Consider the following 15,716-nt stretch of genomic DNA (forward strand, 5'->3'; position numbering starts at 1 on the left):
TTCATGTACCTGACCTCAGACTCCTGAAATCTACACTTTGAGCTCTGCCATGGCAAAATTTACTCGGCAGACAGCGGTATCAATTTAAACTTGTTATTAAAGTTTAGACATTGAGAAAAATGTCTAAAAACCCAGTGAATCCTGGAAACCCACAACTACACAAAGTAGAGCAGGAGCATTGGTGACTTTGAGGCAATGGTGCACAATAATGCAGATAATAGTAAGGAATGCACACCACCTCTGAAACTTACCCATCCATTAGCTCCATTAACCATCAGCCCCACCTGTGGCAGAGTCTGCAAGAACAACACTGGCCTCATAGAACTCAAGAACTGGAGTAGAAGTAAGTCTTCCCAGTGGGTCTTAAGAACTCACACGTCATTAAATACCACATCCTTCTTACTGAAGCATCAGCAGCATCAGGCATTTCTCAATCTTCCATGACCTCATGACTCATTAAAATCTTAATTAATTAGGACGCATAGTCACACCGCAACCTCACAAAGTAAGTACAACTGTTATTGACACACCTATTTCACATCTTGCACACACTGCCGGTTATTCATCCATGACAACTACATCACCCAAGCGGATTTCACAGAGATCATTGATGTGCGTTAACTCTCTTATGCAACTCAATGGGGTAGGGTCAGATGCAACAGGATGGGCCCCAGATAAACCTCTGAGCCCTAGTTCTCACAGAGGAGACTGTGATGTCCATTGGTGGGAAATCTGTTGTTGCCATGTATTGCAGAAGGGCTGAAACCACTGAAGTTGGTCATTTCCTCACAGCCTGTCCTCTATTTCACTTCCCACTTCCGCAACAATCAACACTATGTTCCAATTTAGATGTGGCAGATGGTGTAACCATGCTTTCCTTACTTTCTTTCCTTTCTCACACTAGAACAATACACTTGTGGCTGGCTTCTGTTCGATATCCCAGAAAAGCAACCTGGCCAGGTGGTGGCAAAAGGGCAGTGATGACAAATAGATGGCGTCACTCGATTTCACATATAGTCACCAACTCCGAGACTGCTAATCAGGATAAGGCATGTCCCAGCCCACTGACTAAACTGTTCCTTCTGTAGAGGGTTGGATTCAGGTGAGCATCTTGATAAGAATATAAAGAAAATGATTCGGATTTCATCTGGAAAAAGTTTTTTTTGTGTGATGGAGCTTGAGACCCGGTCCTTTCAGTGTGGAAGCAGTGTAGGATTGCAGACCACTATGACATTTGAGCTCTGCTGCGTTCTTCAGTGTTCTTCCAGAGCCACTTAAAGTGTAACTACGAGTGTAACTATGCTCTGCTCTACCACACCTTGTGCGGAGCCACCAATACATTCTACTCTTCATTCAGTAACCGCTATAGATCAGGTGCAACTGGCGGAGTGTACTGACATGAATAAAGGGCAACATGGTGGTGCTAAAATGTCAGGCTTTAATGTGCACAATTTTCCCAGTGCAGTCATTCATAAGTTGAATATTGAGGCATGTGAATAACTTATCGTACCACTGTTGGAAAGAATTCATAAAGACAGATTACAAGTGATTTGCATGTCACCCCGGGGCACCTTGGTTCAAGGGAAGCCTGCAATTCTAGCGAAAGGAATATGCCCTCTACAGTTGATAATCTCTGGGATAAAAATAACATAGGTAGTTCTCATTAAATAGGGAGACTGTGACCTATGTTATGGAAAAGGGATGCCAAAAAGTGATGAAAATAACAGGCAACAGCTTGGACACTTAAAATTCATCATCATATTTACAATAGCCATTAACAATGTGGTCCTTTCCCTTCTTTGAGAGAATATGGTAGTTATGACTAGTGTCAATGTTTGCATGTTGCTCCTTAATTGGAGAGTTACTCATGTATACCCTGCATGCCATTCTAAAAAAGTAGATGATAATAATCCAATCATATATCATAGAGTCACACAGCAAGAATAAACACTGTTGAGTACCCATTTACAGTAATCCTATGCTAATACCATTGCATTATTGCAGTTCTCACTTTCCCATCAATTTGCCTCGCATTCTACTGCTCACCTACACTCCTGGAGCAATTTACCATGACAAATCAACCTACCAACCTACATGTTTTGGTGTTGTGCAGGGGAACTGGAGGAACCTGTTGTGACCCACACAGTCAGAGGGAGACTGTCCAGCCAGCATCAGAGGTCAGGACTGCTTGAGCTGCAAGATGGCTGCTCTACTGTCTGTACCACTGTGTTACTCCAAAAGATCAGTATGGAAATGGCAAATATCAAGTTATCTAAAGAGCAGAGTTTACAGTTCTCTAATTCATCTTACCACGGCTTTAAATGAGTACCATTTAAGCAAATAAATCAAAAAGTTTTACATGTTATGTTCTGTTTTGGCACTATCTTTTTCATCTCTTTTTAAACTTGTTATTCAATTTAAATCTATTCGTTTAAATGCTTATCAGTACAGTGCATTAGTACTTTCTCGCTTGTGGAAAATGTGTACTTCAATCAATATTAGACTTTTAAGTTTTGTGATTATTAATAAGAAAAAGTATTTGATTAACAAATTTGGCTTCTGTAAGGTTTTAAGTGGAATGCCCAATGTGACCTAAAGCTAATTTGTCAGTCAAGTCAGTAGAATTCTACCAAGGCTGCACTTAATTTACATTTTCATCATTAGCTGTCCGGTGATCATGTAAAGAAAAATCTAACGTTCAGAAATCGCTTTAGCTATTTCTGTGGAGCATTTGTAGATCATTGGTGAGTTAATTGTTTCACTTATAAAATCAAAATATGGGGGGAAAAATGACAGTATAGCCAAAATGTATCCTGTTATGTGGGGTGGGCGTAGCAGTGATATCCAAGATTCTCTACAAGCTGACTCCTTATTGTTGGTCAGAACATCAACAAAAGGACAGAAATTCCCATGAGGTGCAAGGAAAAGGGAATTAGAAAACAATTTAGAACCATATTTCACTGAGTAAAACTATGGGAAGACAAGGAAAGAACAGATGAAATGCAGAGCACTCAGGAAAGGAAGCTGCATGCCCAGAAGTACGGGTAAATTGTGAACAAAAGCATAACCAAGTTCATTCTTCCCTGTCCTCACTAACTGATGTTCATTGTAACAGTAATGTCTCCTACTCCGGTAGTTCAGTACAGACAAGGGGTCAAATCTGACTCAGGATTCAAAACGTTTATCAGCACACCAGCACATTCAGGCATTGTTCTAAAGGGAATTAGTTACATGGACACAAGGCACCAAGCTGGAAAAAGTGAACAAAATTCATGGAAGAGTTGCCATATTTTTCATTTCATCACATTGTTGGTGGCCCGATCTCCATCATCTCAGGTGGAAACCAGGATCTTTACTTGAGAAGCTTAAAGTGGGAATTAAAATAGGAAGAAAACAATCAGAGAGCAGGATGTAACTATTCCCATCCTTTCACAGTATAGATTTACCATTAATAACCTTTTAAACTGTTTTGTGAAAAAGGGGAAAGGAATTTCAAGGAAATAGCAGTCATATTAGAATACAATACAGTCATATTAAATGATTTTTTTTCGGAAAAGATCTGGTTCTTCAATTTATTTAATAAACTTCGCAAAATAATTAGATGCTATCAATGAATTAACATAAATAATGACAAAATTCTTTGGTTTTATTACTAAACTATTAATTGATACTCAGAAAGTGGGCCAAACTGGACAAATCAACACATCTGCTGCTTTAGTGTCCTCAAATTCAAATGGGATTGCATTCCGACAAAATAGAAGCAGCTGTTCAATACTTGTCAGATGAGGCAAGATAACACGTATGAGCACATTACCATCACATGACAAGATAAGAACAAGCAAACTTCAATGTCAAAATGGTGGTAGTGTGGGGGGGAAGGAACTTGGAAAAATTACATTATCTAACTTAGATCCATCTTGATATGGAAAATCACATTTCTCTCATCATTTTTCCTGCAAAACATTATTTTACAAAATGCCTAACAATAGTGAAAGAAGCTGAAGATCAAAAGCTGGTTTAAATAGATCCAAGTCATGGCCATCAAAAACAATTATATTATAAAGGAAAGGTCACTAGACCAGAATTTCTAGAAAATGTTTTACTATATAAAAAGACAAAGAGTTAGATATTGATTATGAGGATGAACCATTAACACTGGTTATCAATTCCCCCAGCTGAACAGATTTTTCTTTCCCTCTTATAAATATTAGTGCTAATAATATTATACGGTCTTGATCATATACTTGAACAAGTTATTCTGTTAAACACAAGGTTTTAATATGATCACATTCAGTTCATTTGGTTAAATCATCAAAATTTCAGGCTAGGATACCAACAGAGTCCTTGCATGCATTGTTAGGAGGAGATTTTACAAGTCAAACCTATCACAGGTAAATGGAAGAGTGAGTATCAGTAAATTTCTAAATATTGGATGATTACATTATTATTAGCAATACAGATGTTCAGAGGTTCCCATAAATTAACGTTCCAATTAAGCTATCTAGTGCTGAACAAATCACAGTTCATTTAGAGTATTATTTCATTTAAAGGACCTCATGATAAAGACAGATATAAAGTGTTTTAATTCATGTAACTAATTTAGAAAAAGAAACAGATCCATTATATCTATCTGTGTGTGACAAAAAGGTATTTTCACTTTGCAATTATCAACATGTTCCTCGAAACAGAGTCTATAGCAATTCCAAAACCAGAGCTAATAGTATCAGGGTTAGTGCAGGATGATTGCTCCAGTTATATTCACAAGCAACGTATATTCAGATACACAGCAGTAACATTAAATACTTACTAAAATTAACAGTTTTTAACAGTAATAATTTAATTATGAATTCTATATCAGAATAAAAGGTCATTTAGTGTACTTACCTTTATGTAGCCCCAAGAAACAGAAAGCAAATAATTAGCTTCAGGCATCTTGCAAATGTTCTCACAAAAACCCCACTAAGAAATATATTGAAGTCTGAAGTTCCCAAAAGCCTTGGTGGAAGCAGTTTCAAAGATCAGCACACCAGATTATTCACACAGCAGGTACATCTGGAAATTATGCTTTTAAATTCCAGTGCTTTGTCACCTGTTTGGCAAAAATTGGCCATTTGTAGAAATCCACTACGGTATGGAAGGTTCAGAATTCACAAAAGCAAATGGAAAATCTGAGCCAAAAGGAATGCTTGGGAGTGTTTTTAATGGACAAGCATCTCCTTGGAATATGAGTTTATAAATAATGTATGTGAGGATGCTTCACTGCCAGAAGGTCTGTTTCTGCTAACGGATGCCAAATAAGGATCTGAGCACATAGCTGCTATGCACACTATTCGGTGAACCCACCTACTTCCCAGACACAACAACCAATGAATTCTTACTCCAAGGAACAGAGACAAGAGTACGTTTTTAGCAAAGCTAGGTACCGCTTACTGATTGGTCAAATGAAGACCATATCCTCAGGGGTAAGGGGTTTTCTTCATTACTTCATTAAATGCCATTTAATAATGCCCTTTCAGTTCCTGCTCTGTAGAAATGCTATGCCAACCTTCAAAGTTCACTGACATATGATAACAAGCTCATCTGCCTAATAGCTTTTCTTCTTAAATCATAAGGTATCATGTATGCAGTTCAATTTTTCCTGCATTGTTCAAGTGTTCTTTAATGAATTGACAAAGGAGCTCCACGGACTACATCAGCAGAGACTCCTGCAGGCTGCTTATATTCAGTGAGAATGAAAGGGAGAAAATTTGAATGATTACATAAAGGCAGAAACAGAATTTTTGAATCCTACCTTGATGTTCACTTCTATTTCTTTTACTAAACTGTTTTTTTCAAAATTCAACAAACTGGCATTTGAAATGCTGGGAAGATTTGGGCTTGGCATTTATAACAATACTTCAATTAACAAAAACATGAAATTCTTCCTGAAATGATATTCATTTGTGAAATGTGTATTCAACAAAAATAATCTGAAAAGAACACTAATCAAATGTTTTGTAAAGAAATTCTAGGTAGTAGCAAAAAAAACATTGTTTCAATAAACCAGAAATCTCACAATTTTGGCAATTGCGAGGAGCATAGAGTATAGGAATTTTTTGCACTTCAAAAATGTCTCTATTGTTAAATATGTGCTTTAGCTATTTTGGTTTAGGAAGTACATTTTAATCTTTCATTTAAATTTCTTCAACAACACAGGATTGAAGCAATGACTCTCGATAGTAGAAGCAATGTGCTACAATAGCCTCTGGTTATAATTAATAAAAAAGGTTCCATTTCATGGAAATCTATTATGTGGCTCAAGTCAACAGATGCATATTAGGAGGGCTAAATATTCAAATTGTGGAGCTCCTAATTTTTTATTAAAGCATAAACTCAGTTAGGATACAATTTAAGCACAAGTTTTTCCTGCTGAGGACAAAGGTCACATGCGTGCAACATTATTCACCACATTCTCCTTCACACACTTGCATTTCTCAATGGTTTCCAAAGTGCTCCTGAATTGACAACTTTCTGCACATTAGGTCTGTTGCAGTCTAACTGATAAAGACTATGAAATGACTATGATTATTGAGCAACTCCATTTTCACTGGAGTTCTGGCAACTGCGGGATATGAGAAGGCACACTAGATGGAGCTTGGTCTTTCTAAATTCCTGTCCAGCAAACTTTAAATACAATCATTGAATAATCCTCTGTCCTTTCCTGCTGAAGTTAGAGCGCTGAATTTACCATTAGAAATTAGGGATCAATAAACCACCCACCAAAACCTGTCACTTAATGAGGCTGAGCAGTATAGGAAAGTACTCTTTCAAGACTTGCCCTGGTATTTATTCGGCAATTATTATGGTTTATACTGGAGAACAATTCCCAGCAGTAAACAACAAATTGTATCGTTTAGCCCATTCACAATTCTCAATGCATTTAAATTCATTTGAAATGGGAAGCCAAATTATCTTCTCATTAATAAACAATACTCTTTTGTTCTTTGGGCTGGCCATTAGGACAAAGCTCCACAGAAGAATACTGTGCATATTGTTTTGTTTAAAAGTTAAATTCAGACACGTGCTCAAGTGATTATACATATAAATACACATTATATTCTGCTTCACCAACTCTTCTTAAAAACTACGTCGTGACAGTAGGCGGTTGAACTGAGAACGAGGAGTCAGTGCTGAAACTTCAGTCATTTTAAATCAGCATGCAAATTTAGCAGGTTGCATAATACCTCACAGATTGATGGCATTATTGAAATGTAAATCCCTCTTAGTAAATTCCTCAAGCATGCCAGAATAATCATGTTTCATTATTACCATTCAGTGGATTTGATAGAAAAAGAGATCAGTTCAAGTGTACTCTTTTTTTGCAGAATTTGAGCCCAACAATCATATCAGCTGACTCAATAACCATGGCAACATATAATTTATTCCAGCCAGCTTTTGTTAGTATCTCAAGAACTAAATGCTAAACAGACAACAAACTGTTCTCATGCTAAGGATATCGTATCTGTTAAATTGAAATATAAAGAATGTAGAAAATATTTCTGCAGCAAATCTATTAAGCATCAAAGAAGTGCTTAAGTATGAGGCTGTACAAAGGAAAATCTTAATGAATGCTGCCAGAAATAAATGAAGATACTGTCATTGTCTGGAGCAGTAGGAACATTTTATTTATAACTAATTAATAATGGCTCACAAAAGATGAGTCAAACGTGTTGATATGAAACAGGATTGCATGTTAATTGGAGAATGAAAAGAGGTAGGGTTGGAAAGGGGATTTATAAATAAATAAAATCTGCTCAAAGATAAAACAGGAATGGAAGACTGGGAACAGGTGAGGAGCGTGAGAGGATGTAATAGGAGCAAAGGTAGTGAGGTAAGGGCACATCACTTCAACTTCAGCTTACATTTACAACTTTTAATGGACTTTTCTCAAATTTGCATGACATTTGTGTTATGAATTTAAATAATTCCTAGTCAAATGTAGATTACCCCAAAATTTTGAAATAGATTCCCAATAGAACACATAAAGGACGATGGGCCAGGAGAACCTGCCTGAACCATTATGTCAGAAAAGCTGCTCAGCTTCAGACTGTGTTAAAATCTACGCAGTCTAAATGCTGGAATGAAGTCAACTGGGGATGCTCTGCATTTAGAAGTTTCAACAATGGATGGAACTGGTGGTATTGTCTTGACTGGCTAGGATGTATGTTTTGATCATTACAATTTTTATTGCCTAATACATATTTAAACAAATTAGGCTGTTAAAATCATACTTTAAAAGATTATAAGAAACAAGTTAAAACCTTGATAATTTAATGATAGACTTAACTTCTAGTGGTTTTTATTAAATGATTGAATCTGAACTGTGAGCAGCTTCAGCGGTGTGAATCCAGGTGTACAATAATCACTTACAGGGGCATTTCCTGTAATAAATGTGAGCATTGGAGTTTATAAAGGAAACAACATACTTTAATGATGGGAAATGCCCTTGGAATTTACCATAATCTGGCAGGACTGAGTTTGGATCAGGTGCGTGGCCTACTTGAACACAATTATTGTGATCAGCTTTTAGGTACAACTATTATGATCAGTTAAGTGCAAAATTGGGTGGGGTATAAACGTATCAGACAGGATATTGAGTTTATTTTAAACTTTAAAGCATTACTGAAAGGCACAAATATATAATGGATTGATAATAAAATATAAAACACAAATACCAACAAGTAGAACTGGCAAATATTAAAGACAATACCAAGGTGGAGAGATTCTCTGAAATTCACTGTGGAAAGAAATACAAAGGACTGCAAATGGCTGCAGTGTCATTCAATTAGTGTTATAAGAGCAGCTGAGTATTGATACCAGCTGAGACTCTCGCTCCCCCCCCCCCCCCACACCAATTCCAGTCTGTACATGGTAGATTTAAGTTGTTGGCGCTTGTTATGGGTGAATCAGGGTCTGCTGCCCTGACTAGGTTTCCCAACACAGAGTAGCCACCCCTGTTACAATGGCAATGCTTTATAGCATTTCATCCCAGCTCCAAAGTGTTTATAAATAAATAAAATCTGCTCAAAGATAAAATGTTTAATTAAGCGCCTAATGCCGTGGGTCTTCCCAAATCACAACCACCCAAGCCCCAGTTTCAGTTTCCACACTTCTAATCTACAGTCAACTCATTTTTCGTGGGCTGTGTCACAGATTCAGCATATGTATGCATCTAAGGAAATCGGCAATGTATTGAGCAAAGTGTGCAAGAGGAATTTAGTTGCACCTCAAATTCTTTTACAACCTTGGCAGACTTCAGAATTTGAGTTCTTGCACATTCTTTCAGACATGCCTTCAACACACCAAACCCCAAGCTCTACCATAATTCACTCCCTTCCTGTACTCCTTAATGACTAACCTTGAAATTTAATTTTGCACTAAGCTTTCAGCTGGGTGTGACAACACCCCTTGTGGTTCAATGCCTTTATTGGTTTGATAATTCTCTGAAATACTAAGGATGGTATATCAATGCAAGTTTTTGATCTATTTGGTTTTTATATCTTATGGAGTATTTGCTCTCCACATCAGCAATCACATATCTGTACAATGTTTATTGTTAGTCTCCAACAGACATCATGACCTTTGAAGCCGAATAGAACCACCATCATTTCTAGCAGACATCCCCATCGAAACAAGACAATTCAAAAACTAGCTTCATTCTCAAGCACACTTTTCCCTTTAACAGCTGTTTGAAGGAAAAAACTTGCAAGGTAGCCTTGTTTTTTTTTTACGCAAAGCAATCTTCACCTCGTGAAATGTCTTGGGGATGAAAAGGTTTCTTTGTGAATGTTTCCCAATCTACTATTTCCAGCATTTGTTGCTGTTCTTCAGCTGATTCATTTACTTTATTTTTAGAATATAACATTTCCTGCTCCTTTCCAAATAACCAATTAAAGGTGAGATAATGGGCTCCAGCAGTGATACAGTGGGTAAATTGCGAGTGCAACGTGGGGACCATAAAGATCAGCAGGTTGGCAGTTCCGCCCAAGCCTACACTGATCCAGGAAACCTGTGATACATTCTTTAGCTGAACTCGAGATCTCTCGGATTCTATATCCCAGAGGCTATGAAGAAAAATAAGGCAACGCAGATGGCAAGTGTGTGAAGCAACATTTCACGTATGTTCAAGTTAGCTAAAGCCGATTAAAAGAAACCCGCCACTAGCTTTTCAGACGAAGCACGGGAGCCCATCATGGGCAAGGTGGAGAGAGAAATAAAGGCTGCTAGGAACAGAGATCTATGAAGCTCTCTAAGCCCTGGGAATGAAGACAAGGAACGAGGGAAAGGATGGATCTCAAGGTCAATACCTGGAACATCAAGGACATGGATGAAATGCCTGATTGCTATCAGTCATCTTCACACCTGGACAAGCTCAGTAGATAGAACTTCACATCTGATCCCACTTCAGTTGCCTGATCAGCATCGCACACCACTCAGTACACTGCATCTTATCAACCAGGGGTTCAATCTAATAATCACTTCCTTCACCAACATTTACTCTTAATCCAAGCCTTGCAGCCACATCTCATAATGTGCACATGGTACCAGCTATTTGCACCTGGTATAAATATGAGAAACTAAGACACTACCTTGTGAGATATACTTGCTCACAGCACCAAGTTAGTGGAAAATAAAATCAGGCTGTTACATTCAGCCCCATCACACACTCTGGCGGAGATTATTTAAGTGGAGCAGGCACTGTTCAGTAGTAGGTTGAGATGATTGAAGATGATAATAGGCTCAATTCTAATACTCCTTCTCATATCCAGGACCCTTCTCAACCCCCAGACACTTCTGATTCCAGCGTCTGGATGGTGCACTCCCACTCCCACCTTTCTGCAGTCAGATATCCAAGTGATGCAAACTAGACTCAGAAGCAAGTGACCAAAGTAGGCGTGTCATCAAACTGCCGGCCACCGGCTCCGAGCTGACGCAGTGCACTGGAGAAGGCATCCAGCAGGCCGTAACAGTACTGCGGGAGGTGGCAAGGAATCAAATGACCTTGTTCGCACCTCCCACTACCCTCTGCTCCGGCACTTCTTCTCTGGCACCTGTCCTCCACCCCTCCCACAGGGCTCCACCTTCACCGTTCCCTCCTGTGACCCTTCACAGAACTGTTTACTCTTTTCCATAGATGCTGCCTGGCCTGCTGAGTTCTTCCGGCATTTTGTGCGTTAATAGGTTCTTGATTAGTAAGGGTGTCAAAGGTTATGGGGAGAAGGCAAGAGAATGGAGTTGAGAGGGAAAATAATTCAACCATAATCACGTGGTTTATGAAGCTCTGCAGCACAAGGAGGCGCCACCCAATAATTGACTGCTGGAGTGGAATCTGAAGTAGCTGACACACAATTTCAAGAGAAAGACACAGTATTATTGTGCCTGTTCACTCTGCTGTCATTATGGCTCTGGATGGGGCCTACCGAAGTGCTGTTCTATGGAAGTAAGTGTAGCAGCAAGGGCAATTTGCAGCAGGTGAAGATCTTGACGAATACCTCTTTCGTGAAATGAAGCCTCTCATGGTATCCTCCCAGTATAAGTGCTTCTTAAACAACTCTGCTGAGGAAATTTCTGCCCTATGTTTGGCATGTTGCGAAATAGAAGAAATAGGTCCGAAGGAGGGATGTTTGCCTTCTGACCTTACAAGGAAGTAAGCTCACAAGTGAAGTTGTTGAAGCTAGCTGGGGCAAGGATACTACCCTGAGGAACTCCTACAGTGTTGTTCTGGAACATTAAGGAGGAGTTGCATAGGGGCTACACTGACAGATTAGGGGAACAGAGTTAAGTTGATTGATCTTACACAGTATGGATGATGGGGAAAATGGCTCCATGCTGTAGCTCCTCTTTGATTTGATATTTTAGCTACATTTCTTTCCTTTAGCATAATTTCTTTCCTATAATAATAGCAATGAAGGTTAGCATAACCAAAGCATACATTCTGTAAAAATGTATCTGCTGTGCTTTTCGGACATCCAGAGGTAAATGTAAAAGTACTGTAAGAAAGTGACCGATGCAATCAATATAACTGGGTTAAGTTGGCCATGGTGGTGATACAACTATACAAGTAAAATTACATCCACCCCTGCTAATGTCGTCTAATTTTATGACAATTACCATTCAGCCTTTTATATTAAAGATGTCATGACTTTGATACCAGTTCCTATAAAAAAAACACAGCAGCTTTAAGAAATATTCTGGAAAATGTAAAAAAATTACTATAAAGCATTCTCTGTGGTAATGCATTCAAATTAGAAAGCCATCTTCACCTTTTGATGAATATTCTATTTTGGAATTACCATCAGACATCCATTTTGTACAGCTTATCTTGTTAAAGCTACATCCACGATATTTAAAACAAATGATACTAAATTCTTAATCTATACAGGAATTAATACAAGAAATCGCAATACATAATTAATTCTTGAAACTCAGCCAAATATGGGATAGTGAAATGTGGTGCAGTGAAAATTCCAGAAACTTCTAAAATTCTAACGACAAGGATCTAAAAGGTTAAAAATGGAATTTCCTGAATGGGTTGAACATATGAACTGGGGTTGCCTAGCAACAGAGTATGTTTTGTGTGGCACTGTAATGTAGTAGGCAACTCTCCAGTTACTGAAAACATGCAAACACTTTGTAGTTGGCATTCCTGATTGGCCTGGAATGACATGACATTTTAAAATCATGTTTAGAATGTCCACTGCGTGACTGCTCGGGAGTATCAGTATCTGCCAAATGACCATCACTGGATGTTATCCAATCCAGGTAAAAGGCTGAGCTGAAATTGTCAGGATGACATAAGATTTTATAAACTCGTCAGTACGATTTTACACAGCGTCAGAACAGCAGTTGATCGATACAAATTAAATCCTTAACACTTTCAATCAGTATAAATGTTTTAAAAAGTTAAGTGTTACTGGAAGATTTGCCCAACTTTAGAACTATGATCCCTTAAGGTACTAATGATGTATGAGCATTGGCAGAAGTTGGTAGAAGTCCTACTCAACTCCTGTCACCAGTCACCCTCAGCAAAGACATTGCAAAAATACCAATGGATGCTTCAGTAAATAAATAGCAAAGAGGGCTTTCACCAACAGAGGCAAGCAGCATGTCCAATAGCATCTGTAAACTGCAGCTGTTACAAATCGGATGAACCTATGCTTTTACTTTATAGGTGCTGATGGACTAGCTGTTTGCTTTCATCAAAAACAACTTTCATTTCAGATTTCCAGCACTTGAATATCATTTTGGTAATATGCAAGGCCCTCAAAAGCAAATATACTAAGGGAAATTAGAAATACAGGCAATTTTTATTAAAAATTACAATGAATTTTCATTTTAGTTTGAAATATAATCTGCTGAGATATTATAAATTTGTTATGTAAGTACATCCACTCAGTGGTCACTTTATTAGATATACCTACTCGTCAATGCAAGCATCTAATTAACCAATCATGTGGCAACTCAGTGCATAAAAGCATGCAGACATGGTCAAGAGGTTCAATGGCAGTTCAGAACAAACATCAGAATGAGGAAGAATTGTGATCTAAGTGACTTTGTGGAATAATTGTTGGTGCCAGATGGGGTGGTTTGAGTATCTCAGAAACTGCTGATCTCCTGGGCATTTCACACACAACAGTTTACAGAGAATGGTGCGAGAACAAAAAAAAAACTAGTGAGTGGCAGTTCTGTGGGTGAAGGAAGGTCACTGGCTGACAGGAAGGTGAGAGTAACTCAAATAACCACACGGTACAATAGTGCAGAAGAGCATCTCTGAACGTACAACATGTCACACCTTAAAGTGGATGGGTTACAGCAGCAGAAGATCATGAATAAACAGAAATACACTCAGTGATCTCTTTATTAGGTATAGAAGACACATAATTATGTGGCCACTGAGTGCATTGCAATGATGTGAATTCCAGAAATTCTACAGAATAAATATGAAATCACTTGTGTAACTGGCTTATTTGTATGGCTCAGAAAAAAAAAACATTAATATAACTAACAATTATTTCTGACAGCAATGAAAATAAGTCAGGATTTACACAGTCAATTTATTTATTTTGATTGAGACACCAGGGTGAAAAGAGATGGCTTATGGTACTAGCCACTTCCAAGGTCAAATCAATATTGAATTCAAGAAGTTGGGAATAGAAATGCCAAGCTTATGCTTTCCACAAGGAGTCACCAATAAAGCTTTGGAAGTGTAAGTTAATAGTGTGTTAATTAGTATTGGTTTGGCAAAGAAAGCCCAGCAGCGTCTCTACTTTCTGCAAAGGCTGAGGAAAGTCCATTTCCCACCCCACCATCCTCATCACATTCTACAGGGGTTGTATTGAGAGCATCCTGAGCAGCTGCATCACTGCCTGGTTCGGAAATTGCACCATCTCGGATTGCAAGACCCTGCAGCGGATAGTGAGGTCAGCTGAGAAGATCATCGGGGTCTCTCTTCCCGCCATCACAGACATTTACACTACACGCTGCATCCGCAAAGGAAACAGCATTATGAAGTACCCTACGCACCCCTCATACAAACTCTTCTCCCTCCTACCGTCTGGGAAAAGGCACCGAAGCATTCCGGCTCTCACAACCAGACTATGTAACAGTTTCTTCCCCCAGGCTATCAGACTCCTCAATACCCAGAGCCTGGACTGACACCTTGCCCTTTTGTCCTGTTTATAATTTATTGTAATGCCTGTGCAGCTTTTGTGCACTTACGCAGTCCTGTGTAGGTCTGTAGTTTAGTGCAGTTTTCTCTGTGTTGTTTTTTTACGTTGTTCAATCTAGTTTTTGTACTGTGTCATGTAACACCATGGTCCTGAAAAACATTGTCTCATTTTTACTATGTTACTATGTTTACTACCAGCAGTTATGGTCGAAATGACAATAAAAGTGACTTGACTTGACTTGAATATGACCTCACACTTCATTTAAACCATGAAACCCTGTGCATATACAGTACCATAGCAAAAGCTTTCGATCTGTCAATTCTCAAGGACCACAGAACACCTGATTGAAATTTGGCTCCCATCAGAAATTAGTCTCCATTTTATGCTTGTTTCATGATAGCATGAGAGCCTCAATCCTATCTGACGGGTCACAACTGATTCAATAGCAGTGTAGTTCAAAGTGCTGGTAGAGTCTTTGACCACCAATGGAAAATCCTGAAGATCTAGACCTTAATCCCAGCACAAAACCCATGAGCGAAGGATAAGTGAAGCATTTGGCAGGAATAAGTGAAACAACATCAGCATCCATTATCAAGCTAACATCCCAAGCATCAAGGCTCTGATTATAATCTTCAGCTACATTGGGCAGACCACCGCTTTTGCATACCCACCACATTCCTGAAACGGTCGCTATTCTGCGCTCTGTCACAGCAAGAGATAATGAGATGGACAGAGATGAAGGTGTGCTCTCGATATTTCCACAAAAATGTGCAATGTCATTACTGGTTCCATTGAATCCTTGGTCTGGACAGAATACATTGTTTTGTTCAATGGGAATATCAATAGGCATCTGCTCTATTTTGCATACGATAACTATCAACAGGACAGAATGGATCATGTACATTGTATGTAAAGTGGTGAGATGTTTCTCTGTGTAGAGTGTGGCTGTCTCTCATTCTGAAATACAGACCACTGACATTGCCCCATTAAAACTGAATGAAATCATGT

General features: G+C 38.6%; 1 protein-coding gene across 12 annotated transcripts in view; it reads right to left on the bottom strand.

Moving 5' to 3' along the window:
- pde4d (phosphodiesterase 4D, cAMP-specific) overlaps positions 1 to 15,716 on the bottom strand; it is a 1,157,264-nt gene that overhangs the window by 21,301 nt on the left and 1,120,247 nt on the right. Inside the window, exon 1 of one of the 12 annotated variants that reach the window (XM_073064488.1) lies at positions 4,885 to 5,225. The exons of 10 other annotated variants lie outside the window; for them this stretch is intronic. In XM_073064488.1, coding sequence (XP_072920589.1) covers positions 4,885 to 4,932 — 48 coding nt within the window. In that variant the 5' untranslated portion in view covers positions 4,933 to 5,225. Of the gene's footprint in view, positions 1 to 251; positions 364 to 4,884; positions 5,226 to 15,716 lie in introns of those variants that run through there. One more of the 12 variants, XM_073064487.1, reaches the window with a different exon arrangement.

Source organism: Hemitrygon akajei, chromosome 13 (assembly GCF_048418815.1).
Source record: "Hemitrygon akajei chromosome 13, sHemAka1.3, whole genome shotgun sequence".
Classification (NCBI taxonomy): Eukaryota; Metazoa; Chordata; class Chondrichthyes; order Myliobatiformes; family Dasyatidae; genus Hemitrygon; species Hemitrygon akajei.